Raw genomic sequence first — 14,814 nt, 5'->3', positions numbered from 1 at the left:
AATTATGTCTATGGCGGATCGTTTTGATATTGAACCTTATCATGCTTAAAGCGATCGGAGTTACCCCTGAAAATTCTCAAAACACACAGAAGACTAGTAGCCAGCTGCACATTTACTTATTAGAAACGAAAGATTACTCTGGTCGCGGTGAATGATCATCGTAAATGCAGCATTCGAGAATTTGCTCTTGAAAAACAGAATTATGTCTATTGCGGATCGTTTTGATATTGAACCTTATCACGCTTAAAGTGTTCGGAGTTACCCCCGAAAATTCTCAAAACACACAGAAGACTAGTAGCTTGCTGCACATTTACTTATTAGAAACGAAAGATTACTCTGGTCGCAGTGAATGATCATCGTAAATGCAGCATTCAAGAATTTGCTCTTGGAGAATACAAACGGTCAGAGGCCAATTTTTGTCCTGTGGCAAATGGCATTCATTGCTATCATTTGCGTAACAACTGCAAGTCCCTACACAGTCGCGCCTTCAGTCCTGACATATAACTACTTAAGAGGAACGTTGTATACAACGCATGGCTAGTCTAGGGCCTTCCATTCTCATTTCAACACATAGCTAATTTCAACATTCGAATGAGGGAGGGGACAATCAATGAGAATCTTCTAATATTACACCAAAGGAAAGATGGGGGAAAAGGAAGTTTTTATATAAGATGACGATTAGGGTATTTTCTTCTTTTTTGTGTTTTGACAAGGGTCAGCCGTTAGGGTTGTTGGTTAGTTCATTGGAGCATACTGAAAAGCTGGTATTGGAAGCTGACCAAGCTTAAGGAGTGGCCACATTCTCTTTAGCTTGAGGAGCAATCTCCTCCCCGTCGACTCCAGGTTCGCTGCCTGCCACCTCTAGACTTAATAGCAATCTCTCCCAGTTCTTTGCCGGTCCCTGTCACAACAAAGAGGCAAATCTCAGAGAAACTCAAGAAAATGGTAGCTAATGCGTTTGGACTTCCGGTCCATTGTTTCTAGAGGAGGACAGCTTAATATATGGGAATATTACTGTACGGCTTCCCTATGCGGTTCTTTCTTCGTCGTTCTTTTTTTTTTTTTTTGCTTAATAGTCAAACATGGTTCAATAACAACGATAAACATCACACGATGCCGGCTGAGAAGTAAATGTGAAAGGCTATCGATCTTTCTGACCTTCCAGGAGAGATCTTGAGCCATGCAGTTTCCGATCATCTCCTTCAGAACGGGGGTGCCATAAGTTGCTAGTGCCCTTTTAACAGTCTTTGCTATCGCTGCTACATCAGCAGGATCAACAGTCTCGCACTGAAAGGTAGTAAAACAGGCAGCTTATTACACAGCACGAGTTTTCATCGACCTTCTCTTGTGGGATGATAAACGAAAGCGACATATAATCACCTCGACATTGAAGGCGCCCATATGGAATCCGGTATAACCTTCTAATACCGTGTCGACCAGGCCGCCGGTGGATGCCACAATTGGTACCTGCATCCACGGTTGAGTCTCAGATTTGTGTCTACAAGAGGGATGCTTAGTAACAACCGTGAGAAATTATCAGGCTTAGTAAAAGATGGAGAGAAATTCTACGAGCATTCGTACCGTTCCATATCTCATGGCGTGCAGCTGAATGAGACCGCACGGCTCGAATCTACTTGGTACCATCATAAAGTCAGCACCAGCTGTGATCATATGCGCAAGGGGAACATTGAATTTCGCGACTCCCCTGGCCTTGTTAGGGTACTTGATCTCAAGCTCTTCAAGTTGTTTCTCCATATGTTTCTTCCCAGTGCCCTGAATATCAAAAATTAAGATTGTAAATAAGTAGGCAGGCAGTATACAGAGCAACCTAGTTCTGAAATTGCAGTAGCAGAAGCAACACTTGAAAATCATTCATTTCTATCTTCTTCATCCTTACTAGAACAATTATCTGAACATCTGCGCCGATGAACAGAGGAATTGCTTGCGCAAGAATATCGGAACCTTTCTGCTCTTCAAGCCTACCAATGAAGCCTATTACAGGTACATCTCTAATTGGCAATCCAACATGAGCTTGCAGTGCTTCCTTCAATAGGGGCTTTGCTCGCATCACCTGAGAATTATCGAAGGTGTTGATTAATGAAGATTCTTAATTCACTGGCATGTCAATTTAAGTCTTTCGGGCAACGAGTAGAGAAAGTACTGGCACCGAGGATCTTACATTTGTAGCATCGTATTTGACGTCGATGTACTTGTCTGACAATGGATTCCACTCTTGGACATCCATGCCATTGACAATTCCTGTGATGCCAGCCATTCTGATGATATTATCCAATTCTACACCTTTTTCTATGCTAGAGACAAGTTCCTCTGCATAGTATGGACTCACTGTTACAATCCTGTCCGATTCTAGGATCCCGGCCTTCATCCAATTAATCTTCCTCCCCTTCACAGGCTTGTCGTAGCTTTGGAATCAAAAGGCTATCAGATCAGACACAGGTTCAATATATACATGATGGACAGTTGAAGAAAAACGCAAAAGTAGTCGTACCCGTCAATAAAATCGAAGGATGCCCTGAACTGGTTTGGAAGGTTCAATAATGAGAAGTCCGCATATGCAAATCTGCCCTGGTATGCAATGTTGTGGATACAGAAAGCAACCTAAAACCATTGTCATGAAGAGATTTAGCTCGCCGACCTCTAGAGACTTGAATAAGAACACGCAACTATACTAAACCTAAAAATGTATACCTTTGCATTTTTGTAGATTCCTCTAGGCTTGTACATTGATTTTAAGTAGCAAGGGAGAAGAGCAGTGTGCCAATCATTAGCAATAAAAACAACATCCTCGCCTGTACAGTTTTGTGATTTTGTCATGTATCTCATCATGAAAAATCAACCGAAATGATTTAACATATTTTCGCCCGTCCTCTTCTTTTTACTTGGCAAAAAAGAACAATGAAGAATAGGAAAGGAATGACCCCCACCATAATGTCCCTTGAAGTACTTGCTGAGGTTCAAGTTTAGAACTCGTGGTGCTTCCAAAGCTGCCTGATGATCATTGCAGTCCCACGTTAGGGTCAAAGCATTCCAATGTTAACAATGACAGTGGCATTGGTCTTAACACAAGTAAAGTGCACGATTGACTCTCCTTCTGTTAAATCGAATAGCTATCTTTTTTCAAATGAAATTTTGAAAGATGATAAACATCGTTAGCTCCAACGCATGAACAGCTTAAAGAGCTGACCTGGCATAGCAAGCTGAATCTAAGTTGGTTATCAGTATAGTCCTTCCCCGCTTGGGGACCATAAATCTTGGATCCAGTTTTCCCCCATACCTTATTAGTCAAGCCATGGAGACGGATTCAGCTGAAGAGATTTTCGCCGATTCAATTTGCAATAGTCAATGACGAAAGTTTCCCCACAAAAGAATAAACAGTGTATGAAACTTACTTTCTCGAGAAACATGGGGTGATCTACAAACACACGATCAACTCCTCTTTTGTAGCAGTGGAAGAAGCGAACCGTTTCGATTCTATCACCGACTTTAACCTGCAGAACGAAAAGAAGGCTCCGAGACATTCCATGGAAAATGTGAGCGCAATACAAGTATGAGCCGTTAGAGAACTTTACCTCAGCCACCACCTCTGTATCCCAAGCATCTTTATACTGATCGTAGCGAGGGCACACAGTCATGACCCGGTGACCTATTGCCTGGAGAAGAAGCATAGAACATCAGGGCTTATGACCGTAATCATTTGAACTTCTGAGCAGGAGCTAAAAGTGATAGAATTTGTCGATAAAACAGAAACAGAAGTATGCTGTAAGGTATGCTTACTGCCATAGCCGGTGGAAGTCCTCCAAGAACATCACCGAGTCCACCAGTCTTGCTCCATGGACCAACTTCTGCACCTACAAAAACTAAGTTCATCCCAGTTCCACATTTTATAACTCCCAAGGGGCTCGCAACCTGTGTCTTTAATGCCTTTCTTCGCGATTGTCTGCTGCCTGCCCTTACATTAGTCCTAGTCTGCAGCATATCCAACTTGTTCAAGGACCTCAAGCCACAGTGTGTCATTGGTTGGTTTTTCAGGTCATTGTGGGTCAATGCTGTTTTGGAATCTGACCCAGTTGCTCCTGCAGAGCCGCAGTAAGAGCTCCCAGAGACGAATCGAGCAGCACTCACGGACGCCATTAGGGGAGAGATGGTGCACACGGCCGCCTGGAAGGGTACACATAGTTTGACGATGTGAAGGATTAATGCAAAACCGCCAATTATCAAATGATGCATGCATTTCATAGCCAAGCAGTTGCAGAAATACTGATTGTGATCCAAGAAAGCGCAGCGTGTTTATCAATTTTCAGAACCATAAACATCGCATTTGAAATCGTTTGAACGCCACAATGGAGCCAACACCACGCGAATTGAGCAAACTTGGTCCTACATAACGTGAAACCTGCTCATATTCTTCGTATTACCTATTGCATCACGCTATTCGACACGTTCGAAACATTTAAATCAACCGTGAACTCGCAACATCGATCATGAACAGATGAACAATTTCAAAGTGGAACTTAGCATCATGCAAATGAATGACACAGAGGCACCGGGGCATCGGAAGAACGACATGCTGATGCACGATTCGAAAATTTAAGCTGGATCCCCAATGACAACGGCGAGAGAACCGCGTTCGGATTCGAAGAACAAGCGAAACGCAATCGAGAGGAAACGCTACAACGCCGCAACCGATTCCGCAAAGGCGGAAGGGAAGGTCCAAGAGAGGACGCGCGAGCCCCAATCGCATTGCTTCTTCGCTCACCTGGAGAGCTGGAGCAGCGTGCTGTGCGGTTCTGCACAACCCTCGATCGCTTCAGGGAGCCAAGAGCTTCTTCCGACGCGAGCCGCGAGTGAGTGTGAGCTCGAAGCGTGGGGAGAAACGGCCGCCACTTGTAAAACGGGAGCCGACCGGGGGGCCCGCAAGTCCCACGTGGCAGAAGGATAGTGGCCGGGAGGTCCCTCCAAGTCAATGGCGACCTCTAAATCTGACTTGAGGCCGTGAGGCCAGGCCGCCTGAAGCGGGGCCCATGGTAGCCCAAAGCGAATATACGGGCAGCTCCCCCCGGATGATATTATTAATTTTTTCCTCTCCGTACGATGTTGCAGACGCCACACCGATAACTCTGGCCCATTGACCAAGAACAAAAATAATAATAATGATAATAATTCTGGCCCATGTCGAGCCGTGCAAATCTGTTCAACGTCCTTTCTATTATTAACCGTCGATCTTTCCCCAAGATATCTCAATCGAAGTCAAATATTTTAGAACACCACAAGGCCATTTCGAATCTATGCGGTGTCCCAGGGCACTCGGATTGAAAAGACACGTAGAAAATCGGAAAAATTCAAATGAAGTTTCAAAGTGGCGTCATTTTTTTAGATATGGATTTAAAGTGAAACGGCAATTTTAAATAAGGGTATGAAGTGGTCATGACCCCATTTCAAATAAGAGCCTAACCTTGCTAGCCACCAAGCCAATCAAACACATTTTCGTCAAAATATAATTTCAATCAAGGGCATTGATGACAGTGAAGCTAGCATGTATCTATTCCGGTTAGGGTTGCGCGGCATCCTCGACAGACAACGATCAGAGTGTCGTATTGAAGCGAACTGATGAGAGATTGTGACCTGTAGGAATTATCTCCTAGGTAGTAACAACTTTTGTGTAGGCAATGTGACAAAGCGCTAGTTGGGGAACAGGAATAAAATGAACCGCTTCTTTGGGAGAGCATAGCATTTCCAGAAAGCCACAAATGAATTTAGATTAAAGGAATTTTACGAAACACGAACATTATTAGTTAGATTGTAAGTAAAAAGTGCGGTCACTTTTATGATTTAATTGCTGTTTGGGAAAGAACTATACTGTACTTGCAAAGGACTGCAGTCTCCGCGATGGCTCCATCCGCTTTGTCGTCGCCGACGGAGGCGTCGACGTTCAGTTTCAGCTTTGAGTTCGTCGGAGGGATCCAATTGGGAGGCAAACTTGGGTCTTGATCAACAAAGCGAGTATCTTTTTCTATTCCATTTGTTGTAGCTTTCCAAAGTCGCTTCTGCTTCGTGGATTAGGTTTGTCGCGTTGGGATCTTGCCCTCTAAAAACAGAGCCGTTTCTTGTTCTCCAGATGCACCAGAGGATCGCTGCCGTCAACTCGAAGGCGAGTGAACGGGTCTCTCTCAATCAACTCCCGAAGCCACGCATCCATGCGCGCGCAGTTTGGTCTCGGATTATGCCCAAATGCGAGGGGGTTTTGCCAGATCTGTTCTGTCCAAGGACAACGGAGAAAAATATGCTCTGTGGTTTCTACCTGTTGGTTGCACAGAATACACAGGGGCAGGGGAATGACATTGCGCTTACAAAGGTTTTCCTTTGTGGGTAGTGCGTTCTGGCAGAGGTTCCATAGGAAAACTCGAATCTTTGGAGGAGTATGGACCTTCCAAATTCTGTTCCATAATCTGCGTGATGGTTGGAAGGATGTTGAAGCTTGGTTTGTGTTAGCCTGAGGTTCCTTGTCCTTGATTGCATTATATGCACTTTTTGACTCTGAAAAACTCCAGATTGCTTCTTTTCCGAGGGTCAAGTTGAGTGGGGTAGATAGTATCTCTTCAGCGAGCTTTTCATCAAAAATTCGTCGAAGTTTTGGTTCTTCCCACTTTGCGTCCTGCCTTGAAATGAGGTCTGCCACTTTGGAGGGGTCGTCTCTGTTCGCTGGACCTCCAATAGGGCCTCTACTGAGCTAGTGATCTTCTCTAATGCTGACCATTTCGCCTTTGCCTATGGTCCATCTCACTGACCCTGAGATGTTTTCTCTGCCATAAAGGATACTCTGCCATCTTCAAGATGGTCTAGGGCCTTTTCCCGCTTGAAGGAAGGACTTGTCTGGATAATACATACCTTTTAATACTCTGCTCCACAGAAAGTTTTGGTTTTGAGCAAGTTTCCGTGCTTGCTTGCCTAGCATAGCCACATTAAAGGCAGTAAGATCTTTAAAACCCAAACCCCCGTTGTCCTTCCTTACTTTCAAGATATCCCATTTTCTCCGGTGCAAGCCAGTTTTGGATTTATTGTTTTTCCATCAGAAAGAAGCTATTTTCCTTTCAATTGATTTGCAAATGGAGATGGTGATTTTAAAAATCGACATAGCATATTGGGGGGCATGGCCTGAACCAGAGTCTTTATCGGGATTTCCTTCCCTGCTTTTGAGATAACATTCTCATTCCAACCTTCCAATTTCATACCCACCCTCGCAGAAATCCAAGAGAACATCATCTTTTTCAATTCTGCCCGATCAGATGGAATTTCGAGATATCTTCCCGTTCTCTCTATCATTGGGACTCTCAATGTAGAAGCTAGGTTCTCTGTTCAACTGATAGGGACAGTTTGGTCCCAAAGATAGCCCCGACTTGTTACGATTAATTTCTTGCCCCGATGCAAAGCAATACTGTAAAAACTTGATAAGACTCGCGTTGGCCCAAGTGACTTTAGAAATGCTAGTTTTGACTCCAAGACCTCTTGTGATTTTGTTGCTAAAACACCTTTTGGGCTCAAAAACCATTTGAAATGCTGCGCCGAATCCAAGCCCAAGTAATGCTCTGCTCTCGGCCTTCACCAAAAGTGAGAAACCGAAGGGGACAGCGCACATGCGTTGGTCAAAGACGACGGACCGTTGACTGCAGGCTAATCGTCCTTCTCGTGTGCTTGAGGGAGAAGAAAGTTGACCCGTTGACCTAGAGGGTTTCGGAAGCTCCCCTGGATAAAGCTTTACGAAACACCGAATCACCGTTTCATCAAAAAACACCCATCACCACCGCTCATCTCCCTTCTCCTCAATCGATCGGACGGTGACTACTGACTCCCCGTGTCCATCGATGGAAGCTTCGACCGCTCTCTGGTTGACCCGGCACGCGCCCCTGCTCAGTTCTCGCACACGTCAAACGACGGAATCCACCTCGACGACCCCGTTCAACGCCGCAGACCGCTTCGATGCGTCGACGTCGTCGTCGCCAATCCCAGGTTCCACCTCCAGTAAACGGTCAATGATAAGCCCACGTGTCGAGCCGCCGAACAGATCATCTTCCCACCCACCTCCCTCGACCTTTCCCACCATGGAAGAAGATTCGGCTCCCCATCCTCGCTCGTTCCAGGTCCTTCTACACCCCTCTCGCCCTCCTTAAATACCTCCTCCTCTCGAATCCCCCTCAGCTCATCGACCCGAAAAAGCACAGGCAAAGCTACTCTCGAAAGTCTTCCCCCCAGCAATCTCTCGGCTTAAAGCTCGCATCGAGTTTCTCCGATTCTTTCGCGATCGAGACAAGATGATGTCCATCTTCAGCTCCTTCGAGGCTCTCTGCGCCGAGTTGCACGGCCAGAAGATATCCTTCTCTTTCTCTCCGGCCAAGCCTCAACCGCCCGCGGATTCGCCGCCGCCCGCGGCCGAGAAGGCGAAGAGCGTCGGCGCCAAACCGTTGCCGCCTCCAGCGCCGAGGCAACCGCAGCCGAAGAAACGAGCGCCGAGGTTCGCGCCGGAGCTCGACGGAGTCCACTGCTTCGAGGCGATCCTTCCTTACTGATCAGACCACGACATGGGCAGCCTGGAATTTGTATTCTTTGTCAAAGGATTCTTTTTTGTATATGGCTGGATACACATCTGCCTAGTTACGAGGTTAAAGCTCGATCAAAGTTTCGACTCAATCGCGAGTTCCATCGTGTCTAGTTTTCTCTGCGGACTCCGAGTGAGTTCCCCGCTGCGATTTCCCCGTTCCTGCTGAACTGCGAGTTCATTAGCCATACGACTCTGACTCAAAGAGGATGATTAGAGATAAACACAAACGCATTAAAAAGATTCATGAATCACAATATCGAAAAGATGATGATGAGGAGAAACTGCATACGCTGGTTTTCAAATTCATCAACGGTCCACCGTGTGTGCAACGGTTAGATTTACAGGCCGGTTCGTGTGGACCGGAAATCCAGCTAATTCTCGAAGTGGTAACTAGGGTCATCAATTAATTTTTTTTTTAATTTAGTTTTAGGGTGCCAGGTTCAGTATAGATCATTTAAAAAATTTATAAACAAAGTTACAATGAGGTTGAAGTATTGAAGTTCAACTTGATATGGATTTATGTGGATTGGCATCAGAATGATGAGGCAGGTGAGCTCCGAGCAAGAGACTCCGCTCGTCTCGTCGTTGTTCCTCGTTTACTCGAGGAACACCATCATCGTCGTCACCTCCCGCAATCGCTCATTGCCGTCATTGATCGTCCCTTGAGCACTGTAGCCGTCTTGTCTGTTCTCAGTTTTAGATCTCTCTTTACAGACTCAAAATTTCTCAGATTTGATGCCGGACATGACAAAAAGTCCATGACCTCGAAATGAAGGTGTTGGACCTCCAGATGAGCGAAGATGGAGGGTCACGATCTTAGATTTGAGGTCGAGTACCTCCACAGGCTTCAAATTATGAGGCTGAGGATCGCCACCTGCTTTTCGACTGTGGCGTTGAGCTCGGTTTTCTGAAGGCAACCGCATGAGGCGGGCGGCAGTGCGGTAAAGGTGGTCTTGGCGTGACAGAGCGTCAGAGGAGGTGGCATGATATGCTGGTTGGGGAAGAAGACGACACTCTGCAGCAGCCAAGCCGAGGTGGTGGTCTTCTTCTGTTTCAAAATTCCTCAACCGAAAATACGACATCTTTCCCAACCAGCCAGCCACCATCTTATATCAATAACTGATCATGATCATCATTAAACATAACCATCGATAGAAACTCTCACGGTCTTTATGGTTTATCTATAAGGGCCTATGCATCGATGTCTTACCAATGACCACACCTTGTTCAAATCACGTGCTTCCTCAAAACCAGTATCATGTCGATGACTTTGGCCAATGTTATTATGTAAACAAATCCATGAACGCCCTACTGAAGGTGAAGGCTAGCCTTACGTGGTAAAAATGAGAAATGTGCTGTGATAGCAGAAACTTGCTGTAGACCACAGGAGATGAAAGCGAAATGGGCATTTACAACTTGCATGCTATGCTTCAGGTCATGAGATGACTACAACACGCAAAAGTGGGCTCTGCTTCAAAAGTTCACTTCCCATAAGTAGCACCGTAATGCTTAATCAGTTGTAATTTAGTGATTTTCAGTCTGAGATCATTCTGGCTATGGTTGGCCTTTCAATGATCTCCTGCCAGGATGATGACGCTGATTACGCAAAAGGCCTTGAAAATCTTATGTTATCGCATGGAAAAGGATCATCCCCTTGCTTCACCTCGCCTCTCTCACTCGGCGAAGGACCGCTCTTTGGCTGCTTCTATGACCACAGGATCAAATTTCTGTGCTTTGCCGTTTCCTTTCGGTACTATCAGACCATATCCCCCATCTTTTCTCTTGTACAAAATGTTGATCTCACCTGCAGTGACAGCACAGAATTAGTCGAAATCCGAGGAAAGATGGCTAGGAGGAGAGAGCAACAAAGCATAGCGACCATCATACCGGTTTCTTCGTTCCGGAACCCATAGAAATCATGATCGACATTTTCCAGTTGCTCAATTGCTTCAGATACCGTTAAAGGTGGCATTTCAAAGTACTTGGTCCTGACAATCTGAGAAATAAGTTCACTGTGAGCGTGACTCGCAGAAAGAGGGCATGAGCATGTCATAAGCAAATATAAACTAAGAGTTCGTGAAATTGCAACGATTATGTGAGATAGTAACCAGTCAGACTAACAATGGCGGGAAATATCAAGCAGAACTACCAGTCGTAGTATCTGCCTGGCTCATGAAAACTGCCGCAACATACTGGGAGGTAAACGCAAGTCGTTCTTTCACATTGCAAGAGCCAAATAAATGATCACCAGGACGTGTCAAAAGAGAACAAAGCTCAGCAGCGTCACCTAGACTCAAATATAACGATCAACGATTTATAGCTCGACCACAACTTATAAATAGGATAATCAACTGAGAAGTATCTGAATCTAATGGCTATTATGGAAAACTAGGAACAGAGGAGTCGAATTACAGGATCCCGCAGTGCCTTTTTTAGTGCTTCACTTAAAAGACACGCAAGCAAGCAAAGTCTGCTATGAACGTGAGCACACAAAGAACATAAGAGCTAATGTATTGACAAGCGGTGATCATAGTTGTTGCCACGACATGAACAGAAAAACTTATCTCTAGGTGTTTGACTCAAGTTAGTCCACTTTGTGCAGATCATAAATACAGACATACACTGCAGGTGGTGGACTAGAGAAACATTGGACAAGATATCGATGAAAATTGATGTTTTTATAGAAGGAAGAGCAGCCTCGTGATACAACAGATTTTAAAATGAACAACACTTTGACAGTCTGAGCAGACAGCTTCACAATCTCACCACTCCAAGCCATTGGTGAAGCCTCACATGACTGATGCAATGCAACACATTCACCTAATCCCCAAAGTTGCAAGCACAAATCTAATTTGGGAAATAAGTGACTACCTGTTGTTTTATCTAATAAACTGCTTGCCTCATAATTTGACTTCCCATGAGAGTTATCTAATAATTTACTCATGCAAGTGTGGGACGAAGTGCATTAAAGAATGTCAGCGACAAGCCTCTCAGCTTGGCCCTTCTACTAGACTAAGTAGTATTCCACTCGTGCAGTGGGTGTATGGGCTAGCCCCCTCCTGTGCCAATGGTGTGGGGCGTCAGAGGCTGTTGCCCCGTGGCCTAGTCGAAGGGGCTTAAGTTCAACGCAGGGCTTTTTCGTTGTTAAGTTATAGCAGTATTGAACAACATCCAACAGCTCCGGTCCTTCTGGTCTGCACTAAATAAAGTGCCTGAAAGAATTGCCTCATTGTCAAATAGGCACTGGCGTATGAATCGTGGATACTGAGTGCAAAAACAGTAGAGAAGTGAATGGGGCACAAACCGATAGAGCCAGACATTCCAGAACAGATGACAAGTGTAAAGCAACAGTTATAACCTCATCAAAGTTCCCATCTTCTCGTTGAGGAACATCCTCAACATCATCTTCCACAACTGGCGGCACAGCCACTGGTTCTCTAACTTTGAGTCTATCAAATCCCTTCATGTGCCTGCCATGATCAGACTCCTTCTCCTTGATCTTTCTCAACTTCCTTTGTATTATTGATGACACCATATCAATACTTCCATAAAGCGACTCCGCCTCTTCCTCAGCTCGAACCACGCCATGCCTCTTGGTGAACAATGTGACCTGAAAACTCGAAAGGAATCAGAAAGTCGATCAACAATCTCAAAGTCGAACCCCAGATTCAGTCGTCGCTACCTCACATCTCCGAACTTTGGGGCCTTTTCCAAACTCTCCGCCTCGTATCGACAGCCTGACATCGACCTCACGCACAAGGTGGCTGTGCTTCTGTACAGCCTTTCCAACTTTCTCCTCAACATAAGACTTCACTGAACTGTTCAGCTGTATCAAGTAATAGGAAGATCCAAATTATTTCATCATCCTCTATTCCACGAGTAAGGGAAAGATAAGGGAAAATCATGGCTTGTGTTTCTGCAAATATAAAGAAAATCCAAACTTCAACTCATGCAATTAGGTCGATGCAGATATGTTTCATCCCCTTGCACCATCCCTTCTCAATTTCTTCACCCACCCACACTTTGATTGGACCACTCTTATCCATTGCCAAATGCTCGAGACTAAACACCCAAAATGGATAATTTGAGAAGAGAAAAGCAAAGAGAGAATCAATCACCTCCAGATTTTTGCCTTGGATGATCAATTTGACGGAAGAGAGCGGTCCATCCCAGGACATGCACACGACCAGCGGCCCGCGGCATTTGCTCCTCGCGGTTCTCGCGCTGAAATCACTGATAATGCTACTGAAATGGCTGGTAAACAATGAGGATCTACTCGACGACAGGCCCGGAACCCGGGTCCTCGCCACCGACAAGAGCGGCGAGCCGAGGTGGGAGATAGGAGAAGACGATGGAGACGCTGCCGACGCCGACAACGGGGACGACGGCGATAGGGGCGGACCGTGCAAGGCCGTTTGCAGAGACGACGAGAAGAGGGTGGCCATGTCGGAGCTCCCGCAAGTGGATTACAGCAGATTCTTGGTCAGGTGTGGTAGTGTAGGGATGACTAGAAAAAAAACTCGGAAAGCGAGAGAAAATTTTTGCGTTGAGCAGAGGCAGCAGGATTCTTGAATATTCACTTTAAATTGGAATTCTCCGGTTTTGGATAATTCTGGGCTTTTGGTTCTGGTGTCGGAATTCAGACGTGGCACGGTTTTGGATAATATCCGATGATGCGGAGGCGAGGATCGGGTCGGGTCGGGTCGGGTTTGACGCCACCAGCGCACAGTTGACCAAAATGGTCCCGCCCGCGCTCGATCTCTGCTAGACGGATGGTTCGTGGGCCCTACCGTCCGTTCTTCATGTCCGGTTTGGGCCCAAAACAACGGCCTCGCCTAAACCTTGTCCGGATCGTGTCCCGTGTTTCAGTAATTCTTCTCTTTCTTCCTATTTATTTTGACAAAAATAGAAGAAGTGAAAAAGTCATAAACGATCTTTGATATTTTGGCGCAATATAAGATGTAGTCTATGAACTTTCAATTTGGTCAACGTTATTTCAGTGCAATGTCGTAACTTTTAATTTATTCAAAACGTATGGGATACATACTTCAACCTTCTTTTCACGGGTATCTTAGGTACTTGTTTAATTTAGTCCGCAAACTTAATGAAAATATTCAATGGTGCCACTCCATTAATACAAGTTGACGGAATTTGCTGATTTGGCTACCAATCCATTGAAAAAAGTTACTCGTGGAATATTCACATGAGATACTCAATTGAATCATATTCTAATCTGGTCAATTAAATGATTATTTATGTAATTTGATGACGTGGATAATTATATCATGATTTTAGTTGAACATTTTACGTAAATAATTAACATGAAACGTTATTTTTTTTGTCCACCGTTCAAACAGAATGATAACATTGGCTATTTTCATATAATCCATCGACTATATTGGATGTTTATCTAAAGTTCAAGGATCACATTGAATAAATTAAAATTTCAAGAACAACATTGCACATTAGATTAAAATTTAGAGAGCATATTGAACAAATTAAAAGTTCAGGGAAGATATTGCATAGTGGCCAAAGTTCAAGGGTCATTTGTGTAACTATCCTAAAGAAAGAAATACCACTCTCTAGGTGGTGCTCTTGTATTAGTGATTTTATTATATAGGGATAAGTGCACTAGAGATCCTAAGACTCGTTGCCAAAATGCAATTGAATCATAAAATTTTTAGAAAGTATAAATTCCTAAGTTTTTCAATTTAATGTAATCAAGTTCTTCTATCAATATCGTCCAACTTGACTAATGAAAAATGCCGATGTGTCTTTTCTAATTATTTTCTCTCTCATATGTGGCGTGTCGTGGCTAAAACATAAAAGGAAAATGCAAAAACGATGTCATTTTGGTCCAAATTTGATTATTTTAATAAAAATTTTATTTAAATAAATTAAACAAATAAATGAAAACTTTCAAATAAGGGCCTGAAATGCTCTTATTATTTCAAAAAAACGGTCTAACAAAGGGCATTTTCGTCATTTATTTTTTTCCTTTCTTTTTTACCAATGGCCGGCCATACCAATCATCGACGAGGGCTAGATGAGGTTGCCTCACCTGCTTCAACCGCAACCAAAAAAAATGAAATAAAAAAATAAAAAGTAAATGACGAGAATACCCTTGGTCAAGCCTTACTTTTGAAACAATGATAGCACTTCAAACCTTATTTGAAATGGTCTCACAAATAACCAAACAA

The 14,814-nt window shown here is 44.3% G+C and overlaps 2 protein-coding genes across 8 annotated transcripts; both read right to left on the bottom strand.

Annotated features, from left to right (window-relative positions):
- Positions 1-568: 568 nt before the first annotated feature.
- LOC115742295 (granule-bound starch synthase 1, chloroplastic/amyloplastic-like) lies at positions 569-4,911 on the bottom strand. 4 transcript variants are annotated; one of them, XM_048271954.1, is made up of 13 exons: positions 4,774-4,911; positions 3,796-4,172; positions 3,411-3,671; positions 3,206-3,295; positions 2,946-3,009; positions 2,710-2,810; positions 2,510-2,619; positions 2,180-2,423; positions 1,898-2,071; positions 1,582-1,773; positions 1,381-1,467; positions 1,159-1,287; positions 569-901 (listed from the first exon to the last, which is right to left on the bottom strand). In XM_048271954.1, coding segments are annotated over exons 1-13 (1,947 nt in total). In that variant the 5' UTR covers positions 4,775-4,911; the 3' UTR covers positions 569-784. The 4 variants fall into 4 exon arrangements, with proteins under 4 accessions (XP_048127911.1, XP_048127912.1, XP_030532359.1 ...); XM_048271955.1 differs by having other exon boundaries at positions 3,796-4,179; positions 4,778-4,877; XM_030676499.2 differs by lacking the exon at positions 4,774-4,911 and having other exon boundaries at positions 3,411-3,509; positions 3,591-3,671; positions 3,796-4,207.
- Positions 4,912-9,900: 4,989 nt separating this feature from the next.
- Positions 9,901-13,255, bottom strand: LOC115742266 (ribosome-binding factor PSRP1, chloroplastic). 4 transcript variants are annotated; one of them, XM_048271675.1, is made up of 6 exons: positions 12,733-13,255; positions 12,297-12,440; positions 11,973-12,224; positions 10,502-10,610; positions 10,283-10,418; positions 9,901-10,193 (listed from the first exon to the last, which is right to left on the bottom strand). In XM_048271675.1, the coding sequence occupies exons 1-5, from the start codon at positions 13,057-13,059 to the stop codon at positions 10,288-10,290; spliced, it is 963 nt and encodes a 320-aa protein (XP_048127632.1). In that variant the 5' UTR covers positions 13,060-13,255; the 3' UTR covers positions 9,901-10,193; positions 10,283-10,287. The 4 variants fall into 4 exon arrangements, with proteins under 4 accessions (XP_048127632.1, XP_030532310.1, XP_048127633.1 ...); XM_030676450.2 differs by having other exon boundaries at positions 9,901-10,418; positions 12,733-12,933; positions 12,967-13,254; XM_048271676.1 differs by having other exon boundaries at positions 9,901-10,418; positions 12,733-12,936; positions 12,970-13,253.
- Between the last annotated feature and the right edge of the window lie 1,559 nt (positions 13,256-14,814).

Source organism: Rhodamnia argentea, chromosome 10 (genome assembly GCF_020921035.1).
Source record: "Rhodamnia argentea isolate NSW1041297 chromosome 10, ASM2092103v1, whole genome shotgun sequence".
NCBI classification, from domain to species: domain Eukaryota; kingdom Viridiplantae; phylum Streptophyta; class Magnoliopsida; order Myrtales; family Myrtaceae; genus Rhodamnia; species Rhodamnia argentea.
Note: the sequence above shows the minus strand (reverse complement) of the source record. Positions and strands in the feature narration are given on the sequence as shown.

Bases quoted from the DNA above. Each gene is read 5' to 3' on its own strand.
- LOC115742266 (XM_048271675.1), bottom strand. From the start codon at position 13,059: ATGGCCACCCTCTTCTCGTCGTCTCTGCAAACGGCCTTGCACGGTCCG. The intron at 12,441-12,732 runs GTGATTGATTCT...TACTTGATACAG, and splicing joins TCCAAGGCAAAAATCTGGAG to CTGAACAGTTCAGTGAAGTC. The intron at 10,611-11,972 runs GTTATAACTGTT...CTTATTTCTCAG, and splicing joins AAGATGGGAACTTTGATGAG to ATTGTCAGGACCAAGTACTT.
- LOC115742295 (XM_048271954.1), bottom strand. The intron at 2,620-2,709 runs GTATACATTTTT...CAATGGTTTTAG, and splicing joins GAATCTACAAAAATGCAAAG to GTTGCTTTCTGTATCCACAA. The intron at 902-1,158 runs GTCAGAAAGATC...TTGTTGTGACAG, and splicing joins CTCAAGATCTCTCCTGGAAG to GGACCGGCAAAGAACTGGGA.